General features: G+C 38.0%; 1 protein-coding gene across 2 annotated transcripts in view; it reads right to left on the reverse strand.

The window, feature by feature from the left end:
• LOC128090793 (cytochrome P450 7B1) overlaps positions 1 to 25,343 on the reverse strand; it is a 121,124-nt gene that overhangs the window by 80,815 nt on the left and 14,966 nt on the right. The window contains exon 1 of one of the 2 annotated variants that reach the window (XM_052703400.1): positions 22,722 to 22,765. The exons of the other annotated variant lie outside the window; for it this stretch is intronic. Within the exon in view, the coding sequence (XP_052559360.1) occupies positions 22,722 to 22,750 (29 nt within the window). The 5' untranslated portion in view covers positions 22,751 to 22,765. Of the gene's footprint in view, positions 1 to 22,721; positions 22,766 to 25,343 lie in introns of those variants that run through there. 2 annotated transcript variants of the gene reach the window in all.

The following is a 25,343-nucleotide window of genomic DNA, read 5'->3' on the forward strand; positions in this document are numbered from 1 at the left end:
GTGAAAACAGCGGATTTATTCATACTAGAACAAAAATGTTGGCACAGAAATGTGTTTGCAAATTACCACTGAACTCATTCAGGTTTGAGATGAGAATTCTAATTTTTTTAAAGGTTTTACTTCATTCTCTCTCCTTTATTCCTAAACAAATAGAAGAATGATGTTTGGGACCACAAGTCAAGGAACGTGTTTGTATTCTTAAAGAGAAGATGAAATTGTTATTCCACCACAACTTCACAAGTTGAATCCCTTTTAGATATAAAACAAGAAAAACAGTCTTCCCAGTGTTCTGACACTAACAATGAAATGATAGTTTGCCACAGTAAGAATGAAAATCAAATTTCTGCAAGAGAAGTCCTTCCACGTCACAAATTAGGGTTGATAAATTAGATGCCTTGTCATAAAAGTTTTGAATTTATGTGCCAAATGGGGGATAGCAGGCGGTCCTGATTTCTCACAGTGGTGAAAACCTGTCTCTGACTGAAATCATGGGTGATGTGAGGATTCTTAACAATTTGACAGTTAAAAACGTGACCCACCTTCAAAACACAAGCATATGGCTTTCAGCACCCAATTCTGACAACGTTTTGTCCTTATTCCAATTTTGTGCCAAATTCTCTAACTGTACTACATTTTTGCCTAACATACTGCTCACCTCGTGAAAGGATGTGAAATAGTATCATTGTCAAAATGTTTCTTTGGGAACAAGTTTTCCCCTTCAGAGAAGGAAACTGCCTCAAAAATCTTCCTAGGGTATCATAAGAGAAATGCGAAAATAATATTTCCATTACTGGGAAGAAAACAGGTTTATTCAGACGTACATCTGTTTATACTGAGAACTTCAAAATTGTAAAGGAAATAAGGAAAAACAGGCTTTGTTTCTGTGTGCTCACCTCAAACAAACATTATTTATATTAGACCATCACAGTCCTGTCTCCATCAGGATTTAAAAATCTCCATTATCTTTCACTGTGTAAAAGCAACTCCCACTTTTTTCCTAACAGAAAGAAGAAAACTGATGTTAATAAATACACACAGAGTACTAATAGCTCTATGTCATAGCATCAACCTCTACACGTGCCCAAATCAGGACATGTTCATCAGGCTTGGAGACTTCAGGATGACCCAACAGAAGGCCAATTCAGTCCCAGACCACACGCAAATAATTCCTACCAGATACCTGCAGCATAGAACTACAACCCTCCACCTGCAGCTGATCTCATCTCCAGATTTTCTCAGATGAAAATCAGTCATGGGAGGAGGTTAAAGTGTAATACAGTAGTGAAGTACTGTTTCCAAGGCCCTGCGTTCTGTGTTCTTGTGTATTTAAAGTGCTCTTCATCGGAAGCACTATCACCTAATGCCAATCTTCTGCAGCTCCTGCCTGTGTAATTGCATCTGAAGTAAAGTGGATGCAGGAATCACATTCAGTAAAATCTCGGGATTTGACTAAGCATTCATTGTCACATAGCCAATATTTGGTGAAACTAAATAGCTTTGAAAGTCGGCAATGAAATCAATCACTGGAGGCATACAAAAAAAGGAGAGTAGTAAAAGCCAATGTCTGGAAAGTTGCAGGAGAACAAACAAAAGCTAAGAGAAGCAAGAAGCTGGAAACGCTTCCAGGATGGGAATGAGCCTTATCAGTACTTTGTGCGGCGTGCTGCACACAGCTGAAAGCATCCTTGAGCAGGTGACATTAGCTCCACTGCAAGATGAGATAAACACGACCTGGAGTCTCAGCAGTGAGGGAAATTTGGGCAGGTTTTCACAGGGGCTACAGAGAAGTACCAGGTAGTGAACAAAGATTTCCATGGCTCCTTCACCCCACCCTTTCTGGGGAGTGAAGACAGCAGGTGCCTTGGCTTCTGCTCAGCCTGAAGTTCCCCGGTGGTGCAACTTCTCCCTCTGTCTCTCTCCTGCTCAGAGGTTTGGTCCTCTGGCAACCAGTGAGTAGGTGTCTGATACGTTTTTTTCAAACTTTATGGCAAGGATTTCACTTTGTTAATACTGCCAGACATATATGATAGCTGTCAAGCTGGTGAGTTATTTTAACGCTTACAGAACTGGCTCTAAAACAGTCAGGTAGCAAAGTGCTAATGAAAATGATAAGCAAATGAGACAAATTAAGCATGCTACACTGTCTGTCTTAGCATCCCTTGTTAAGTCTGGTAAGAAAAATAAGTCTTTTTATGGGCTGTGCTTTTCCAATTTCATGTCTGTACTGGCCTTGTCACCTGGTACCCAAGCATCCACCTGCAATTCATGAACTGATGTCTCCTACGAGTGCCCCACTCTCTCCCCTACTCCCTCCTGGGCCACCCCATGCTGGGCTGGGAGAATTGCACATACAAAATTCTGGTAGTACTGGTGCTTTTATTCCTTTTACCAACTCACAGTTTTGATCTGTGGGTTTTTCTGCCAACTTTACAGAGCTTTTCATACAGATGGACCTACAATTGCTCTTACATGCAGAACTTTCTGAACAATGTTGTTATTTATTATTTAGTAGAAATCAAAGAAGAACTATTGCCCGAGAATCACATCATTCACTGAAATAAAGTAGCATATATATGACATGAGCCAAATGAAGGAAACATTCATATATCCTAGTAAGAAAATAACACACAGAAGTTCATAATGCTGGAAGAGCAAATGGACTGTGTCCTGAGTTTTACCTACATTTTTCATATCTTATATGGAGGCCACACAGAGCTGACTCTAGTTTAATAATAGGTTAATGTAGGGTCGGATGTCCCTTCATAAAATTATGCAAGCAGTCTGAAAAGGGAATAGATTTGAAAAGCTACTCTATGGCTGTGAAAGGAAACGTGTTGCAGCTGGTGCAGGTGATCATCTTTTAATACAGGCTGCTGTCCTATTCTTGTTTCCTTCCCTCCTACACACACACACACATCATTGTTAATGTTAAAAGACATATTCTTCATTTTATTTCCCGTGCAGTTTCTTTACTATCTCATAATTTTCATCTGTGAATCACAAAGAGATAGAAAAAAGATTTACACAGATTAATATATATTAAGCTTTATGTGACTATGATGATTTTGAAAGAAATCATCACCTCTACCCACAGTTGTTGACAATTGTAATACATTTATTAAGGCATAATCACAACTTGATTGGAAGTTTAGATTTTGTGATATCAAACATAAACAAAAAGAATGTATCCGTGTATTGTAATTGGCTGATCATACAAATACTTATTAAATATAAACACATATGCTTTTGTAGATTTGTTAGAAAGATTCGTTAATTGCTTAATGAAAGATGTCTTTCAGATACTAATTCCTTCATTTAGTTCGACAGATTAAATTTTATATGAGGAGATATTAGCATGCATGCAATGAAGTGACAAGGACAACTAAAAAGCTTAAAATGTTAATGGATGAAGTGCAGCATTCTCAGTTACTCTAAACTAAAATCTATAATCTTCATTACATGCACTAAAGATCATCTTTTCCCCTGCTTTCTGAAGAGATAAGACAGCTATATTTAACACAGAAATGAACACTACAATATGTTTCAATTCAGCTGCTATATTTTCATCATCATAAATAAATTATGAAAACTTTAAACAGTGCATGAATGATTCTGCATTAAAACAACAACAACAACAAAAATGCAATTAATTTTTATTGAAGAGAAAATTGATAGTTGACATCCAAGCCAATCGTTCCTATATTTCACTGTGGTAGCTTTAGGTAATTATCTTTCTGATAAAGTCTTTTTTCCAATGTGCTTGCAGAAGAAAAAAAAAAAAAAAAAAGAAAAAACAATTGACTTTAATTACCAAGGCACTAGAGGGTTAATGTCAACAATTGCTGTAAAAAGCAAATTACTAGCAATACCAACAGTCCAGAGCCTTCATTTTTGCTGTAAACTAGAGTTCAATCTGGCAGCATCTTTTCTTTTTCCCCAGTAGGGTGCAGGGAGCCCTCTAGCTTCCATGTGGGTTTCCTACTGTGGTACATATTGGCCAGTATACAGCTGCTCTAAGCAACTATTTGCATCTACAATGCGGTCATCCCACCACCTCCTTTTCAGATCAATATGATTGGTACAAACAATAGTTTGATTTTGATTGCTCTATAGTACGCTTGGGTAGAGCCTCTGAATGCGAGCGGATCGCTTCGAAACAATGGGCTGGTTCATCATCCAAAGGGTCCCTTTTCAAACAGCTGCCTCTGCCACACTCACCCTGACAAACGTCCAGAAAAACAGATGGTTTCAGCATTCATGGGCAGTGTAGTGAAAGCCCCAGAGTCAACTATTCAAGACATTTTATCATCTATCTGATAATAGAGCACTGCCGGATGATAAAAATTAAAAATACGTTTAAAAATTCTATTAATCCACACCCACACACAGCTCCCCGCACATGCACACAAAACAACTTTCCTGCGTCCTATAGCATTTGGAAGTGTGAACACTAAAAGGAGCTTAATTCTTAATTCCTTCTGTGGGATATCCACATTACTGTGAGAAACGGCAGCCAGCGGGTAATCTCACACACCCCATATACTGCAATACTCACAAACAAAAGCAATGAATTACTAATTGAATGGCAAGTTCAACTTCGAGCTGCATGGGTTTTGCTTGGATTAAACCAGACCCTATTATTTTGTGTGTATATACATCTGAGAAAAAGAGAATTTTTTTTTTTTAATTGCTTTTTCCAGGCAAACATGAACATTTTTACATTTTTGAGGCTGTGCATTGTCAGGAAAGGATAAGGAGTGCTACAGATCCTGCTAGCAATTATGGACAAATGTGTGATTTCCATTCCAGCCACAGGTATAGCAGTCTCAAAGCCTTTCTCTGCACAACAGAGTCAAGGATCTTCTTGAGGGATAGCATTCAATGAATGCCATGATGCAATCATGCTCTAGCTCAGTACTAAGGACAACCTGAAGCACAGTCATGACCATGGCTCTTCAGCTCCACAGGCTGCAGATGTGACCTAAGGACAGTTCTGTTCTGTCTCACCCGATTTATCATTTACAGGATGCATGACTATTTCCACTTGCCCCACAAACCCAGACAACGTTGGGGAAGCTTAACTCCCTCAGCTGGCATTGGAAGGACAAACTGGTAAGAGAGCATAGGAAAATTTGGTCTCTAGGAAAAAAAAAAAAAAAAAAGGAATTATATGTATTATTCCTTGCCCAGCAGCTTACACACAGGGTTTCATTATCTACTGATCTGTTAATACCTTGTTGGAGAATACATCTAAATAATGGAAATTTTTGCAGTAGGCATATGAACGGATGAGCCATACAATTAAAAGAAAAACAGGAAAGTAAGAGCCATTGGCAATTATTTTTGCCAATGCCTTAATATCTAAATGCTGCAATTCAGAAGATATATTTTTGGAACTGAAAAATAAACACACACATGCAAAAAAAAAAAAAAAAAAAAAAAAAAAAAGGAAAAATCTTCCCAAATGCTGTGAATGTGTAGTTATCTCCTTCTTAAAATTTCTACTTTCTCATTCTCTTGCATTTCTATTCAGGAAAAAAATATAGAAAAAAATATTCCGGGTCCAATCAGAAATCTCCACTAATGAAAACTTTACAGAAGGAAAACTCAGACTGTTGAAGGTACCAATCTGTCAAAACGATGATACTGAAATGCATGTTGTCACACAAAAATAATAATCACATACCAAGTGGTTTTTTTCCACACTACTAATGATGTCGGTTTTGAACACTGATTTCTTTATTTCCTCCATAAATTCATCATCCTTATTGCGACACTCACACAGAGAAATCCTTGTAAATCACACCGAGTATCTGCTTTCTCTTTCGGATCTTTTCTGATGCCTCTGTCATGGCATCAACTAACTGTGATTTAGAGGAATATAAGTAAGTCAAATGGCCGAAATTACAGATTGAACTATGAAAACATAGGACCAGGAGAAACCTCAAGAGTCTGTCTAGACCCTCCTGCCTCAAAAACGGGTAAGGGGAATAAATATTCTAGGCAAATCTAACTCCTTTAACCTTTCCTTTTAAATCATGCTTTTAAAATTCTTCATTTCCTCGTGATTTCTTTTGGAAACTCTCCAATTTATCTACATCTTTCTTTATATGCAGTCCCCAAAACTGGATTCAATACTCCAGCTGAGGCCTCACCAGCACCATATGGTGCAAAATAATTACTTCCCATGTCTTACACATGACACTCCTGTTAAAGAATTCCGAAAAAAGAGGTGCTTTATTTGCAATAGCATGTCCTTTGTGAGTTATATTTCACTTGTGATCTCCTAAAACCCCAGACACTTCTCTGCCTCCCAATTACTTTTGTATTTTGTCTTTGTGCATTTACCATATTTTTTTCCAAGGGCGGCATTTTTGCACTTCTTTACTGAATTTCACCTGGTTGATTTTTATCATTATAGAGATCTTTCCGAACACATTCATTCCTTCTTAGCTTTGCAAACCTCATCTCCCCCTGCATTCATCCTTGTAAAAAGAATAAATGTGTATTTTCTCATTAACAATTGAATGATGGGCCAGAGAACAAAACTTCCCTGGAAGAGACTGCCACATGAGCTGCCTCTGCAACTGGAAAGAGAACCACTGATAACTTCTCCTGGTGAACATTTCTTTCAGCTGCTTTGCAGCCACTTATGGTGATTTCATCTAGGCCATATTTTTCAAGCTTGCTTATAAGAATGTCATGTTGGACAGTGTCAAAAGCCTCACTTAAGTCAAGATACATCACATCTCCTACTTCTCTGTTAACCAGTAGGCCAGTTACCTTGTCAAAGTAGGAAATGAGATTGGTTTGACACAATTTGTTCTTGACAAATTCATGCTGGCTGTTTTTTATCACCTTATTATTGTCTAGGTGCTTATGTATTGTTCTAACATCTCTCTGGGGGGATCAAACCAGGGCCAAACTGGACTTGGCAACTGGAAAAAAAAGTACCTGTGGAACTGATGACAAGCCCTAAGCCTGACTTTCTTCAGCCCTGCTAGGATATTTCTGCTTACATTAAACATACTTCATGCTTTTAGCTCAAAGCCCAGCCACCTTATATGTTAGGCCCACATTTTAGTTAACCACTGCAGCTGCAGTAAGAAAGCAGGAGCTGTTTGGACATACTTGGATCAATTCTGTCCCAAAGCTGCAGAGGTAAATCCCTGCTCGCATTTTCTTCACTGAGGCTGGCATTTTGGTTTTGTGCTGTGGAATGAATTACTTCAGCTTTCTTCTGCTCAGATGTTCAAAACTGTCTCTTAATGGTGTGTTACTGCAGAATATGGACACATACTTAGTTTTCTAGCGCATTTAAAATGTTAACCACTCGTTTATCTTAATGAAAATCCTTACACTGTTTTGCAATAAGTTTTGCATCAGGCTTCAGAACATAAAATTTATCATCTTTGTTGTTCGTGTAGTCTCTCTCTCTCTCCCTGAAAAATCCTGATTTGCTTCAAGACTTGGTGTGATACTACAACAGCACTAAGAAATACTGTGGGATAATGAGAAGCTGGGAAATCGGGAGATTTTTAGCCAGAATGAAACAAAAACCATGAAACAAAAGACCACCAACTATCTGGGAGCATTCTGTTTTCTAAATAATAATAATAATAATAATAAAATAAAAATAAAAATAAAAAAGAAAGCCCCTTCCCTCTGTTTGCTTCCAGTTTAATTTTTCCCTGTTCAGCCTTCTTTTTTACTTTGCCAGTGCGCAAATGAGATTTTCTTCAGGTAGAACTGCTTATACAAGTGTCTATCAAGAGATTTTTTTTTCTTTCTTCCTTGTATTTTTCTCAGGCTTCTCACTACCTCTTTTCCTCTTTACCCTTCTCAGTCTCCCACAGATTCATTTCTTATCCTATCATGCATTTTTGTTATGCTTACTGCACCTTTTCTAGTACTTAGTTCTTTACAAGTCTTCTTAACCATACAGACATTTACACAGGCATTCAACTAGGTGTTTAACATTATCCCATGCTCACACCTAGGTCACCTCGATGCAACATTTGATGCTGTTTCCATTCTTATCTCCCACAACACATCTCACCCTTTGCATCATGGAGCTTACAAAGAGAAATAGTGCAAGAAAGAGCCTGGGAACACCAATTTCAGTGCCTCTAAAGACAAAGGTATGTAGATAGGAAAGATAACTCACATTTGACTGTGGTCATTTATCTTTCTCAGCTTTGTTTGTTTCTTTGGTCTCATCACATCTGTGGAGCCAATGCTGGATGGCTTATGTATAACTCAGATGGCTAAGCTAAATGAAATTCTGATTCATCATTTTAGGTTGTACTGAAGTCATTCAGCAATACCTCATAACAAAACTAACAGAAGAAAAATCCCTAACTATTGAGTAGGCCATTCTAGTTCATCTCTGTTTCCTTTACAGCCTGTCTTGTTTTCAAGACTCAAGCTCTTGAAAGAGAAGCTATTTCCAGCTTTTACCACACTCAGCACTGATGTAATAATAAATAGTCCAACACTTATATGCAAAGGTAATAATACAATTAAATTCTCTAATCTCTGTTTACTACAAGCAGATGGAATTGGGGTAAATAATTCATAAAATAATTTGTTTTAAAAAAATTTTCATCTATTTCATTGTTACTTTGCATAAATGTATTATCCCCTTCTTTCGTTACAGCCTTGCAGTACGATGCAGGAGACAGACATCATTAAAGAGGAAAATATAACTGCAGAATTACAGAAACTGGCAAGGTAATATAGAAATAGGAATATTTCCTGAAAGCACTAGCTCTTTTTTTATGAAATGACTAGGTTTCAAGTTGATGTTGTCAACGCAAGTAATGTTAAAATTTACACTACAGCAGTTTGACTATCTCAAGTCAAAGGTGGAAATGAAAAATTCCTTTTTGAAAGTTTATGCATTAAAACTTTGAAAGTCATTTGTTAGCTTGATGAGCGTTATTATCTACAGAAATATCTTTTTTTTTCTTAAGACCCATATGGCTAAAAACACTTTGCTGCAGTGGCATCGTCACAACAATCAAGTTTTAGCTTTTCTATCTACCTGAGTGCTATGAAATCCAGTAACCTAAGCATTAGTCTGGAAGTCCCCTTTTTTGCATTTAACACTTCATAGAAAACAAAACGTTCAGGGGTTAAGCACAGGATTAGAGTAAGTATACCCTGTAAATTTTATCTATGATATAGCCTGCATATGGACAGTTCTTCCATCTGCCTTGATGACTACAACAGAGATACAAGTAGATAAAATTGCAGTTAATTTAGTAACATGTACCCACATTACTGCAAGCCCAATTTTGATTGAAATCATTTGAAGGTTCTAACATTTGCATCTCTTCAATCAGCTTTCATTTCTCATAGAGATTCGTCCTCTCAGTATCTATCTAGATTGCATGTAAATATGGACTTCCATTAATTTCTAGAACAAAAACTTGAAACTAATCCCAGAGACCATCTGGAAGGTACGGGTAGCATAAAAATTCATCTCCTTGCCTGTAAGGCCACATCACTTAAAAAGGAATGAAAGTAATCATATAAACTTACTTTACATTCAGTTACAAGAGCAATTCAAGGCCCTCTCTCTCCCAGTCACACATCTAAACCATAGTTGTAATGAAGGTATTGGGGTTCCCAGACTAAGACATGAAAAGTTTATGAAGAAAAACATTTTTTAAAGCATTCACTTCCCCTAGTAGCTGAAATAGACATGAAAGGCAATAAAAACATTCTCTTGATACATAAAGAAAGGCCAAACTGAATAACAACTGCATGTTTTCAGAAAAATTTTCAAAACATTTTTGATCCTAATTAAAGGTGTCTATGTGAACATCTTGCTGGAAAAAAATCAAACTGTCAAGCCAGATAAAGAAATGGTAGATGACACAAGCTTTGCCTCGTGCTACTATTACTTAACTTACATGTGTAGCTTCATTGCAGCAAGTTTGATCACACACATAAATAGGAGTTTATGGGTGTGTACACAGGTAAATCTAAACAAAACTTTCTGGTTTTTAGCATCGACAAATGTATTTTCATTGTTCATTCTCTTCAAGAATAAAGCTCACTGTAATAGTTTGAAAGTTATGCACCACAGCTATATTAGAAACGTGCTTATATTGATTAGTGTCCTGAAAGATATTGTCCACATTTTGTTTCATTACTGAAATACATTTGGGGGAGAGCATTCACATTCAAAATAAATGCTTCTTTAAATCCACTTTATTTGTTTTCTGTTGATTTAATCAGATATGACACTGATTTTATCCTGTATTCAGAACCTGTTAGGTATTCTGTCCAGCTGAGATACAAACACTGTTTCAATTACAGAGGAAGGCAGGTAGAAATTAAAAGAGGCATTGCTCCTTTAGGTTTAAAGTCACTTGGATAGCCAGATCTTCAAGAAGAATCTCCATTACTGAGCTTAAGATTTAAACAATCATGACTTTCGAGAGTGTGTTTCCACCCCATTAGTGATATAGTAGTTCACATCAGAAAGAACTACTGCATTTTACAGAATTCAGCAGAGAAATGATTCTTCTCTAGTACTCAGTAGCAGCAGTATTTCAGGTTTTTTATGCCACGGTTTTTACTATCCAAACACAGAAATTAAATGCCTGTAGTCATAACTCATATCCTCCAATTGCTTTAAAATGGACATTTAGCTCCTCAAAGGGGTTGACAATGTCTTTTTAAATTATAACTGCTGATTTACATCACTGTAATATGACAAAGTAGACTTACACTCCTCAACTCTGAAGATAGAACAAATATTCTTTGCACACAGTAGTGGGCAAAGGTTCTTCACAAATAAAATATGCCTGCCCTCTACTGACCATCTAAAAAACTCTTATTTTCCCCTAGCATTTGCACCAGAAATTTTTTAAAATCAAATTTTAAATTTAACTGTTTTCCTCATTCGGACAGTCTCAAAACTTCATTTCTCCAAATTAGATTTCTAGTCTCCACAAATCTGTTGCATCCCCTAGAAAGTTTAAAGCCTATTGGTTTGCATAACATGTTAGGGGTATCCAAGGATTTTTTTCCTTTTTTTTTTTTTATTTATTCACTGTCTCTTGAGAAAATCAGAGATAGACAACAGAGTAGCCCAGATTTTAAAATCTGACTTTCTGCCCAGATCTGTTAATAAGAAAGATTCCTTTGTGTCAGCTGTTACAAATCAAGAAGCAATTGTACTTTGGACATACACAGAGTATGAGTTTTATCCTCGGGAGAGCTTAGCAAAATAGAAAACTGCATACAAAATTTAATGGATACCAAATTTCCAGATTATTTTTGATCCAATGTGAAACACTGTGCACATATGATCTCCAAATGTGAAACACTGTGCACAAATGATACTCCAATTTTGAAAAGCAACAACAGAAATGAAGTTCTGGCTAGATTTGTGTGGCCATATTTGCTGAGACATGCAAGGGGGCTTTCTGGTTTCACTTTCACTCTTCTTGTCTTATGGGGTGATGATCTCTGGTTTGACATTTGGACGAGCCATCACCCACTGTTAAATTCCCATTCGTCTAATCTGTTTTGGACTCAGACAAAATGAGATGAATTATGCTCTAGTAGGGCTCCCTTCTCCCAAATGCACATGTGGTCGGATGAACCCCAAGGAAGCTCCTCTGTCACTTACATGTTCATATTTAAGCTACTCACAAGCAACTGCAACCCACAGTGAAGAGTGACAGGAACAAAAGGAACTGATGCTCTCACAGCAAATCGAAGGGCACAAGTTGCTTTATATCATGAGGAGTTCAGTCCAGCATAGATTTTACCCTTGGACTCCAGGGAAAAGTGGCATTCCAGAGAGTGATTTTACCATCATTTCTATAGGATCAAGTGGGACCAACACAAGCTAGGACTAACTGCTTTTAAAATTTGCCTGAGTACAGTCAACATGAACCAGTTACACTTATAATTGCACACAGAATGGTTGGACCTGAATGGTCACTTCTCCCTTCAAGAATAAGGAAACAGACAGAAAGATCAACATCAAATAATTCAACCAGAACGTTATGGTCAGTCTCTCCAAACTTGAAGCTGATTTCAGCAGTGGTTTCAGTACAACTCAGATCAACTCAAGTGCTAAAAAAAGCTGAAGACATACCATAATTAATCCATTGCTTTTGTCACTGAAAACCCAGTTACTCACCAAGCATAGCCCTGCACTACTGTGGGGCTAACACTATATTTTCCGTATTAATTCTACAACTTCCTATATTCACTAACAAGTGGATCTAATCCAGGATTTAGAACCAAGTGGGTAGCTTCAGATAGGTGGATTTAGGTACAAAATTCTACATAGGTGAATGGATAGAACTAAGATAGATGAGTAGAGAGCTGGAACACAAAATTCCATCAAGGAAAAACAAGTTTCTTTTTTGATGTATGCAGGTCACTTCAGAAGTAATGCCTTCTATTTATTTCCATAGAAATTACAACAAATACAAACAGCCCAATAACACTATTTGATAGAGCAAATTCTCAGTTACTAAACACTATTTTCCAACACAGTCACCACCATCAGCTATGCATTTTTACCATTAATGAACAAGAGGTTGCATGTTTGTCAAAATCTGCACCACTGGAGCAGACACATTGCTGCTGTTGTTAATGCTGAAATGCACCACCCACCCCTCACTGTGCTCACATCCACTGTGTATTATTATATACTGTGTCTCCATACACATTCAGGAAGTGTCACTGAACATCAGTGGGTGCCATTTTCTCCTCATAGAGGAATTCAGTTCCACTTCTATTCTTCACATGCACTTCCACGTCAGACGTCATTTTGTCAGACTGCCCCTCTGCTGCCATCTGTCACACAGCAACAACATATAACAGAATATTGGTGGGAATGTTCAGCCTCTACTGCCATACCACCAACAACCGCCTCAGACACCATGGACCAACATAATAGGTGGCATTACTTTCAGAGCAGCCTTTGTATACCCAAAGCTATGCTATGTAAATAACCTGGGAAGAATAAAAGCAACAGAAGTTGTATGTTTTTAATTAGCCATGTGTCTAGCTTGCCCTTTCCAGAACATATATTTCTATATATGTTATACAAATATAGAGAGAATACACTGATATATATATATTTTCCCCCAATAAGACTATCAATAACTGTATCTTTATAGAGACATACAGTAATGGTGCTTCTGCTACTGCTGCTAGACTGCTGCCTAATGCCTGCCTGAAACTGTTTGCAAACAACAACTTTCCATAGATGAATAAGAAGAAAAAATGCTAGAACTGATAATTTAAAAGATATATAGAATCACCTGTTCATGAGTCAAGATCAAGCAAGAGCTTTTAGAATCAACTCTCCACTTATCTGAGCAGTCAAATAGTCTCCTATCACTGCAACTCCCAGAGCCCTTCTTTGAAGAACTCTGTTGGGAAGCTGGGGCTCCACTCTGGAACCACACTGAACAGGCAGAAATGCCACAAGCATTTGGTCCCTGGAATCAATCCCTGGAGAGAGGAAGGTGAAAGGAGAAAACACACCAACTGCGCTTATATCATCTGTTTAAAGATGAGCTTTCAACATATTAAAAATACTATAATAATAGTAGTGACCGGTGGAATTACTGAGCAGGAATAACATACGATGTGTTCATCTTGCCTCCAGTTCCTGTATCAAGACTGACAATTTGTAGCTAAACAGGAGTTTCAAATAGCAAAAAAGTTTATTTTGACCAAATTCTGATCATTAATAAAGTGAACATAATCCTTCTTGCATACAACTGAAATAATTACTTATCCATGTGGAAAGAACAGGCAGCTGTCTCCCAGTATTGATAGATAAATTTACAGATAAATTGCTCTGGGAAATTTTCATCACTCTTTCCTTATGAATAGCCACAGGCAAAAAAGGTTGCCCTGCTATCTTATACGGACATTAATCACAGCCTGCTGGAAAACCGAACTACAGCAACACTGAAAAACAGAGTCCAGAGACATCTTCACTATCTATTTCCTTTCTATAAACTTCGATATAGATACCACCACAACAGAGACAGATGCACAGTATCAAGAAAAGCAGTTCTAAATGCTGCCTCTGCCAGACTATTGAGCCTCACAATGTACATAAAAAAGTGTTACCCCTGAGGCAAATAAACATAGCAAAACACAGTCCTCCAAGAAACACGACACAGCAGTGGAAGTGTTATGGTATATTTAAATCCTGTCCTCTCATTTTAATAAAGAAATATTGGTACTGCAAGAGAAAATTACTCTTGCTGCTAATTTAAAGCAGGCTGTTAGCTTTTGCAGTAGGACTGCTACGTGCGCTCTTACGGTTCCCCTAATCCCCAGTTTATCTTTGCAGACAGAGGTGGAAGAGAGCAGCAGGCCACAGCTCTCCTGCTGATGCTGGAGAAGCTTGCATCCCCTTGCTTTGGAGATATCTTCCTGCACCTCAGTGCAGAGACAAGATCCTGGGACCGTGCACAGCAAGGCTATGTGGGTTTTCACAAGCAGAGAGGATGCTAATCTGTGCTCTGTAATTGGCTGTTGAGCACTTTCTAGACAAAAGCAAAATAAAGTTATCTCTTTAAAAACATTTTGAGTACTTTCCCCTTTTCTGGATGGCAGGACATGAGACTGATTGTTGTAATCCCCTATCTTTAAAAAAGAAAATCTATCATGGTAGCTTTCACTTTCTGTTACACGTTTTAGTTCTAATCTTACATTTTTTTATTCTCCTTTATTTCAGCTTTCTGAAACCATCTGCTTTCTGTTAAGATGAATTCTTAAAATCCTGTGAGCTGCTCATATGAAGTGAGTAAAGGTTGGATTTTCTAAAAGAGGCAGAGAATTGCAATGTAAACAACCTATATGCAGCTTATATCTTCATTCAGGTTTATAGCAAGTGGGCGGATACACTGCATAACTACATTTCAGAAGGGGTAATTAGGTGCTGAAATGTGCTTTTGATTATGTACTGAGCCAACTGTGTTGATCTATACAAGCATGCATATCTTTGTGCCTCTATTCATTCCTTCACCTTTTGAAAATGTGATCTCATGAGAATTAATGTTCAAGGTTATAAGGGCTTACAAATTCCTTCCTTCCATTGCTACAACTTCTAAGCTTCACTGTCTCTGGTTACTCTTCACCACATAGGAAAGTATAGTGAAAACATTTACCCTGTGGTCACCTCAGGTTGATACAGTTTATAAAAAGCTTAATAAATACTAAAAAATAATAATACAATAAATGCATCTGATATGCAGACTTTGGTAGGCTCCACTGCAAATGAGCAAGCCTCAGCTGAGGCTGCAGAGTGTGAGCACTGTGATGCACCTGCTGAACTTTATATGCAGGTTCTGGCCACGTCTCTGCACAAAGCATCACACAGCCTCATACCTCCTCATTGTTTAGATAGCAGTTCTGTTCCCACTGAGTTGCTTCTTCTTGATTAAAAAACTAATTGAGATGGTCTGCAGGTCACAGTATTATGACAGAAAATTAATAAATGTTCAGCTGACATGTCCAACACCCATTCTTGACACAGGATCACTGCTCCCATGGATCCAGCTCTGTGGTGGCATCCTTAAAATCTGTATCTGTGCCTCAGAGGTAAAGACCTTATCCACAGAGGTCATTTCAGCCTTTAATCACATCCATATCTTTTGCTCAGACACATTACCTCGTTCAGCCTACAGTTAGTGATGAAGAATATCTTCAGGTAGAAGAATCCTATTAAGAAATAATTCTTGAGCCTTTTGCATTGAAATTACAGACAGCTGTGTTTGCCCTCCTGAAAAGTGTGAACTGCATTTACAACATGATTTTGTCTTGAGTCCGCTCCACAGCATTTTGATCACTTTGGCTTGACAGATCTCAGTGATGCTACTAAGAAGTTCTGAGCAAAGGATAAGCCCCTCTGCTTGTCCGATCTACAAGGTTGGACAGGAGGTAGAGGTCTGACCACAGGGCTTAGAGCCATGGTCCTGTGGAGGGGACACACTGCCAATCTGCTCCTGCTGCTGGTGGGGCATGGAACTCATCCCAAGAGCCTCTACCACTTCAACAAGGAACAAAAACGAACTATGTATGACTTACATGCTTTTAGATCCTCCTTTTAACCTTAGTAAGCCATTCTCACCAAATCCAACACACTGATGGACCAGTAAGACTAGACAATATATTTTCAGTTATTAAAATGTCTTTAAATTCAATTTTTCTTATAATTCTCAACTTAGAGTGCAGGTGCCTGTAGGGGACAACAGCATCATTTTCAAAATCTGAATTAGAAGGTTATTATATAATCAAACACCTATATGGCAAAATATGCCCTGTTTCACCAATGTTGAGCACAAACAAGTCTGATGGAGAGCACAAAGACTGACAGCTGTAAGGAGATAATGCAAGCACAATACATCTCTGCAGAAGAGAGCCCCAAATCCCCAAAGGTGATATAATCTAATGGGTTCTTAACCCCATTTAGAGCTCCGTTAAACATAAACCCCAAATAAACATACAGGGCCTGAGTTCTTAAAATGTCTATGGTGTGAGGCATCTCTGGAGACACTCGAGTGGTGAAGAATTGTTGGGCAAAGTGCTCCTCTCCAAACTAAATGGTCACCATAAAAGTGGTAAATTATGTTCAGTTTCAAAGGAAAAATCTGAGGGAGAGCATTAATATATCTGCCTTCTGATGAGGCTATTTTGTTATAAAAGCATTTGTAAGTGTATTAACCTGTAGGAACAAATTGCTGATGGGTTGCAAGAGATTGTTATGGAGGATTATTAACTATGAGAGAGAACAGTCACAACAAGTAAAGGGTGGAAAGTACAAACTAGCAGTTAGGACTCTTGTTTTTTTCCATTGCATCAACAGCATGCAAACTAGTATACCTTAACATATGACAGTACTTACACTTAGTTGAACTTTTCATAATTTAACTTTGCAGGCATTTTTATTTCAAAAAAAATCTAAAGCAAAACAGAACAAAACACACAAAAGCCTCTTTTCTTTTGAATTTATATTTTTTAATTATAACTACACACCACACTCAGGAAGCTAATATATGACTGGAGAACTAATGGGACTGTAACATCAGAGGTCTCAGCCCAAGCAAAGTGCAAAAATTATTTTTAACTGCACTTTTTAAAGTTACTTTTAATTCAAGGCCAATTAATTAATTCACTCTAATTATTAGTTTATAACAGTCAGACCAGAGAGTACCTTATAAACCATGTCATATAACTGAGGTCTCTGTGGTGGGATATTCAAGAATTTCTGAAAGGCAATTTTTAAATACAAATAAATAGCTCAGATCCCTTACAAGTATTTGATGGAAAAAGAAGTAGGAATTAATTTAGGAATTCAAAATCTGCTAACAGTCACTGCAGAATGAGAATGCTACAAAACACACGTAAAGGCGAGCTTAAAAAATACCAGCTGAGGAATGCCAGACCTCACACTACTGAGATTCTCCACTATAAACACAGACATACTGAAATACATTGAGCAGGAAGAGAGTCGAGTGCCATGGATCTGATCCTGATGGCTCAACCAACAGGATTTTTATGTCCAAGCTCAAAGACAAGGCTGTAATCCTCAATATGCTTCCAATAACAAAGACAGCAGTAAACAGAGAACTGGAAGGTAGATAAGGTACTTCTGACATTAAAGTTTGTGCATTGCTAACATTACGGCAAAGGCCACTTCTCTTGCAACACTGGGACTCCCCACAGCTTTTAATGTCTTTCTTCTAGATTGGTAAATCCCTGTGACATTTCCTAAAGAAACATCTAAGTTTGTCCAGAGCAGGTCCCTGTGCCAATATAAAACATACAAGATTTTTCAGTGTTTGGTGCAAACAGACAGAAATAAGAAACAAACTCAAAATAAAGAAAAACCCCAGCAATGACACCTCAGATTAACTAAAACTATGATGGAAACCATAATACTGCCTTCTTTTCTTCTTCTCTCTCTTTTCCCCCCTTCTCCCCCCCCCTCCTAGGGGAGTGAGAAAGAGCACACACAGTCTTTTCCCCAACAAGCACAGATAGCTGCCCGCACTAACTATGAACATCCTCTGACCAAGCACTATATTCTGTCTTCTCCACAAGCGGAAAAGAGATGGAGAAATGCCATTCCTCATGGCACGCATCCAACTTCAGAGCAGCTATCAGCAATATCTATTGAAAGGAAGAAAGAAAATCATTTCTTGCTAAGAAAATAACATCCTACTTTGCCATGAATTCCTTTGTTAAATTAAATTTTTTTTCTTTTCAACCTTATTAACAAACAAAATACTCTAATCATGTATTTAAGGATTTGCATAGAAGGAGGCCTCTTGGACATACTTCATCAGTTCAAAATATACAGTTTACACCCATGAAAATGTATCAAAGCCACAAATGCTTTGGTCAAGAAGTTTCACCCCTCTTGAATTGACTGATGATATCATATGTTCTAGGAATATTTTTATCATCTGGCATGTTGCTCGGCACCATATGGCACAGCACACTGACAAGAGAGAAAGGACTAGTTTTAAATATTATATATATAGGTAGATAAAAATAAATGTTACACTTCTATACAAGTATAAAGACACTATTGCACATTTCTGCAAATTCGTATTACAGTAGGGGATCATTACAGAAGGTATGCCTTTTGTCCTCACACTAGTATACAAAAGTAAAAACTACAAAAGTGCAGCATAGTTTCAAAAAAAAAAAAAAAGAAAGAAAGAAAGAAAGAAAAAAAGAAGAAAATGCAATGCTTTAGAAAAAGAGCTTGAACTAAACACAACACTTATTTTCTCACTTACAAATGCTTCTTTTTCCAAGAATTGTAATCATTACAATAATGACATATTAACCCTTTCTGTTGGAATTAATTCCCTGCAATTATCTCTGACAGATAGACACATTTTACAGTTACTTATCACTTGTATACGAAGTAATAGAGAAGGAGGCATTTTTCTCAGCACCGGAGGATGAAGCCTGCTGCTTTTTTCAGGAAAACTTTTAAAAGAGAAGCTCATGTCATTTAGCATTAATGTACAGACATATTGTCTCAATTTTCAATCATTGTTTAAGATAAAATATAACTATAAATTGTATGAGTGCTGAACTCAGTATTTACTTTGGTTGCTCCAAAAGAAATGCCTTCTATTTATTTCCCTGGAAACTATAACCAATACAAAGAGCACAATAGCACCACTTGAAAGAGCAAATTCTCAGCTATTAAACTCTATTTTTCAACACGTCACCACTATTAGCTATGCATTTTCACCACCAATGAACAAGAGCCTGTATGCTGCATTTTTAACAATCTGTGCCAGCAGAGGTGATCTTTATCACTACCCACTGCCTCAGTGCCATCATGTCCACCGCTTGGCCTCCATACACATTCAGCAGGCTTCACTGAACATCAACAGGTGCCATTTTTTCCTCATGAATAAATTTAATGATACATCTTTGCTCCATATGAACTTCCATGTCAGACGCCATTTTGTCAGACTGCCCCTCTGCTGCCATCTGTCAAACAGCAACAAAATATAATGGAATATTGATGGGAAGGTTCAGCCTCTACTGCCATACGATCAGCATCTGCCTCTGACATCGTGAGCCAACATAATGAAACAGGAGGCATTACTTTTGTAGTGGCCCTAGCGTTGTGAATAGTCAGCAGGAATAGGGAGGTGATCATCCCTTTGTACTCAGTACTGGGGAGGCTGCACCTCAAGACCTGTGTTCAATTTTGAGCCCCTCACTACAAGAAAGACACTGAGGCCCTGGAGCATGTCAGAGAAGGACAACAAAGCTGTGGAGGGGTCTGGAGCAGAAGCCTACTGGGGAAAAGCTGAGGGAACTGGGGTCGTTCAGTCTCCAGAAAATGAGGCTCAGGGGTGACTTCTGTATCACTGTACCACTTCTACAACTGCCTGAAATGAGGCTGTCTAGTGGTGAAGGTCAGCCTCTTCTCATGGGTAACAGCAATAGAAGAGAGGCAATGGCCTCAAGTTGTGCCAGAGGAGGTTCAGGTTGGATATTAGGAAAAATTTCTTCTCCGGAAGAGTGGCGAGGCATTGGAACAGGCTGTGCAGGAAGGTGGTGGAGTCACCGTCCCTGGAGGTGTTATAGAACCACGTAGATGTGGCACTGAGGGATGTGAGTTAGAGGGTGTGGTGGTGAGAGGCTGACGGCTGGATTAGATCTTAGAAGTCTTTTCCAACCTTAATGATTCTGTGATACAACATTTTTCAACTCTGTTGCTGCTCAAATCTTTACTAGCTGGTCCATGCCCAGAAGTGCTAGCCCATCCCACATGCTGTGTTTCATTCTCCTCCTGCTTGTTCTGGCACTGGCATTTTCCACATCCTTCCCCATGGGCTTTCTACTCTGAGTGGAAAAATATCTACCAGTTCCAGATCTTGGGAAATGTCATTTATACTCCTCATCAAGCCTCCACAATATTTAAAAACAAATTAAATTACAGAGTTTGCTTTTGCATATGGTACTGTTCCTACTGCAGCATATACTACCTTAGTACAGATAAAGACACTAGGAAAAAATAAATTGTTTATAATCTGGGTATTCTTACAATGCCGTCTACATATTAGAGATGCAATGAGATTTAAAATTCTTCAAGATCACTATGGTATCTATTAGCTGAACTATCATAGCTTGGAAAATTACACAACATGGGTCAGTAAAGAACTGAGGACAACATTTACTAATAAAAAGTAAGAGTATAAGTGGATGTTGTATGTATATAATAGAAAATATAGCTTTACCTTAGAAAAGATATTTGCTACCCTTTATTTGTGATAAGTACTCTATTTTCTAATTAATGAATTTGTGTAAAAAAAAGAAGTCTTTTTTTTACATGTGGTTGGTAGAACTGAGAATAATGGAAGAGTTCAAGCATATCAGAAAAAGTGGAAATTATGAAAAGAAGGAAAACTGTGAACTTGTAACTAAGAATACTGGCTTGCAAATTTGGGTAAACATTAATAGGGGGGGATTGAATTCCAGCTTTCAGACATTGATAGGGTTTTAACCCAATAATCTCTTACATCATCTCTAAAAGTGAGAAGTGGTCAATGCAGCAAGAGTACTTCCAGGAACTGCTGCCTCAGATGGTATCATTGCTATCTTGTGATAGTAGTGGGAGCTCTGCCCACTGCTCACCTTCATGGATACCAGCTGAGGCTGCTTCCCTGCAGCTGCAGTGTGAGACCCACGCATAGCAGCAGCTGCACATGGGTCCTGTGTAACCCGAAGTCAGCATCTGGGGGTGATTAGGAGAAGGAACATTTTCCAGTCCAACAACAGCAAAACAAGTCACAAGAACAGAACCAAATACCTGGCAGTTGGATGAAGAAGCTTGTAAAAACTCAATTAAGTCTTAAGTGAAAAATTGAGCCTTAACAGGCTTCAAGTCTTGGAGGAGAAAGACATAGCAACTGCCAATGACTAGGAAAGGATATATCCAGGTTATAGATATGGATCCACAAAAGGAAGTGGCTAGCAGGAAAGATGAGAGCTGTTTTGGAAGATGTTTGTTCAGCAAAGGGATGTTGGCCTGACACTGTTAAGTGAGATGCCAAAGCTTACCTCAAACCGAGGGTCAATGTTCATGCCCTTATGGTCTGGGATTTATAATCAGAGATTGTAAAACTGAACAGATTGTGCTCAGAACAGGCCTAAGCACAAAAAGGCAGCACAGAAATATCTCCTCAACAGCAGCTACTCAGAGACAAAATCCCTCAGTCATTACTTTTCAACTTACTTTGTCCCGAGTCTCTCTCCCTGCCACCAAGCCCACTATTTGCTTCATTTCCCTTCACTGCAACTACTAGATTTCGTAAACTTCCAAATTTTCGCTCCTTATAATTTTTTCACCACCTCCAAGACCTGCCCAGGACTGGGCATTTTCATTGGCAGTTAAAATGCTGGAGTCCCTGGATGGGTTCCAGCCACCATTCAAGGTGACAATGAAAGGAACACCAGGCTTTTATACACACACAATATCAAAGCTAATTCTCAAATAAAGTCTCACATGTACATCTGCAGAGCAATGAAAAATAGGCCAAATTATCCACAAGACTCTTAATTTCTGTCCACAGGAACCTCAACTTTTTATTTTAGTATTTAAGGATGGATTCTGTATCCAGCAAGTGCATCTCAGCAGGCTTAGCCAGCTTGAAAGTCTGGTCTGTAAGGATCATCTTTTCTATATCGGGCATGTTAATATGAAAATTAGATCCTTTTACTAACTACTTGTTCATAAATACTTTCATGTAAAAATTAATATCGAGTAATAACCTCCAGAATCAAACCTTACACACCTCCATTTCTAGAATATTTGTAAAGGTAACAATTTAATTTTTATTACAGAAGTACACTTTTATTCATCTTTGATTTTTCAGCCTTGGGAAGGTCTCAGTCAAGAAGGAATTTGTCAAAGCAGTCAGTGAATGAGAAGCCTGTCCTCTAATTTTTACAACTTACTTTAGCACAGTTAAGTAATGCTGGTGTGCAAATGGCTATATCATCTATCCACATCTTTTTCCTTTTAAAGTCAATGGAAAAACTTCATTTTGATATATAATTAAATCAGGCTCAAGGAGCTTTATTGATAAACACTATGTAAAAAATAATTAGTGAAGTCTGTGATACATTCTTCTTCAGTGAATCTAAGCAGTTGTTCAAGTGAGTGGAAAACCTACCCATTCAATGAAGTGGAGGACAGATGCATGGTAGCTAAAACTCCACGGAATAATCTGCCAATCTATGGGTATATATTAGCAGCAGAATAAACACTCCCCTCCAGCTTCTGACAAAACTGAAAACATGGAAACAAAGATGTTAGTTAAACAACCCCCTTCTGAAGAATGCTAATTAACTTTTATAGGTTACATTTTCTTGATATACCGAAATCAAAATGACACAGCCATTTGTTTTCCCTGGCAAAGTCATGCACACCACTGATTATTCAGGTTTTCAAAACTGTGTATAATACATACTACCACCTACACAACAGCACAACGCTGACATTTCAGCGCAGAACATGTTGAAGCAGTATGTCTGTACTGGAAAAAAAGAACAACTAACAAAGACATTTCCTAGAAGGTATCCATCGAAGAGATGAGAATAATGTATAAAACATGCCTTTTCTTGAGAGCCTGAGGTTACAGATGCCTTTTACACCACATCATGTTCCCAACATAGCAAATCTGGCAGAAGCATCAGGTTGAAAAAGAGAAAGGAATTTTATTTCGATTTTGTGGAGGCAAAGATGCTTATCAACATTTTGTGGTATTTTTTGCATGGTAGAGTATATTTAGGGGAGTTACAAAAAAGTTGCTTGAATGTCTTTGTTTCATATTCTTTCTTTCTTTAAAAATGTATTCATTATGGCAGTCACCACTTTAAATAAGCCAAGATCAAATGACTGTATTCCTCATACTATGTTATCTTCAGTTCTCTATCTATCTTCAGTTACTCCTGCTTATGTAGAGGTTTTACTTTCCATACACAAGGAAGTCTCAGTGATCCTATCTAAAGTCCTACCCAGACAGCCTTCTAATTACTCAGAACAAGTGCACAGAGCTTCCTTATTTAATAGGATGCTCACTGCTGAGAAAGGGAGCTGCTTGTTGTAGGCAAATGGAGGCAATGCAACAGCTGCTCTCTGATCTACAGGGATAGACAAGCAACATTCAATTCCCTGCTGCAAATGAGTAACTTGAACAAAGTCAGTGAAGTTCAACAGTACAAAACAGGTGCAAAGGACATGGAAAGCAGGCTGTATCCTCACAGCACTCCTGGCACAAACATGAGGGTGGAGTAGCAATGCTTCATAGTGAGTGTTGCGTGTCCCAGGATCTCATACACAGCAGAGAGAAAACAAGGCAGATAGCCCAGAACAGGAATCCGAAATCCTGACTAACCCCTTGCTGAACTCCTTGTTAATGAGCCTGCAAGAGGAGGTCAAAATTTCTGATGACAACACATGGCTCTGGCTGAAACTGAAGTTTCCTATGAACTCCAGAATTGTTATTTCAATGAGGCCTCGTCTAAAAAATAGTGATTTGAGCCACAATATGGCTACATTGCTGCAAGCACACAGGGAGGACAACAAAACCTCAGCATATTCAACCACAGATGACAAGGTTTCAAGCTATCCATACAGCACACACCTAACATCAAGCATTCAGCTACAGCAGCACAGTTCCACTGTGGGGCTACAAAGTCACAAATCTAAGGAAAGCCAAAAGCTGATGGCAGCCGGGTTCCACTAACACTTTTTTCATTATAAGAGGAAAAAAAAAAAAAAAAAAGCCACAGGAAAAGGGAATAAAAAGCAGCCTCAGAAGATCACACTTGAACTCAGACAACTACTTTCAACACATCAAAATGGAAACGACTCTAAAGTTGGATTTTGCTCCCAGTTTCAGCCTTCAGATTCAGCTAAAGATACCCAAGTATCTGAATTGATAATAAATGGTAATTCACTCTAAAGAAAATGGCCACAAATATAAATCAGTTTTAAAGAAAAATAAAGAGTTTCTTTTCTAGAGAGGTTGTAGACTGACAACTGATACTGTTTTAAAAGACATATATCAATATAGTTGTACCAAATTAGCAAAGTTCAAATTTTGACACCAGACAGTACAGCTAAGTGAATGTAGAGGAAACTAGAAAGTGAGCATCTGAGCATCTTCAGGAGAATTAAAGGAAAATTACTTAGCTCCAACCATCCGTAATCACAGAATGATTGGGATTGGAAAAAGCTTCTGGAGGACATCTAGTCCAACTCCCAGAATATACCCATTGTGATTAATTAGTACAGTAAGATGGTAGGAACATTTGAATCTGTTTGTAGTCAAAAGATTCATAAGGTTTTCACTCTACTTTTATAAAGAAAAAAAAGACCTCTTTGTTTTTTAAGGATTTACTACTTGCTTATACTTGCTTAAACTACCTACCCAACGCTTCCACTTTTCAATCATAAGCAGGCAGTTATCTTCCATATTGCTTGTAGTCCTCAATCATTCAGAAAAAACTACTTGGCTAAAAAAGGGATGATTTTAAAGTTGAGGCAAAAATTGCCAGTTTACAGTTGAACTCCGGATGAGAAGTGATACTTGGTGTACTAAGGAAAACAAAGGAGTCAAAGGACATGGTCTCTCCATGGCCATAGCTGCATAAATACGATATAGATGGTGAGGCAAATGCCCCAAGATTTGAGGAAAAAAAAAGGAAAAGGAAGAGGAAAAAAAAGAAAAAATGAAAAGAAGCTCAGTGTGGCTATGTCTGTGGACAGAACAAGAATCACCTCCTAGGTA

The sequence above is a fragment of the Tympanuchus pallidicinctus genome, unplaced genomic scaffold (assembly GCF_026119805.1).
Source record: "Tympanuchus pallidicinctus isolate F22 unplaced genomic scaffold, pur_lepc_1.0 scaffold5, whole genome shotgun sequence".
Taxonomy (NCBI): Eukaryota; Metazoa; Chordata; class Aves; order Galliformes; family Phasianidae; genus Tympanuchus; species Tympanuchus pallidicinctus.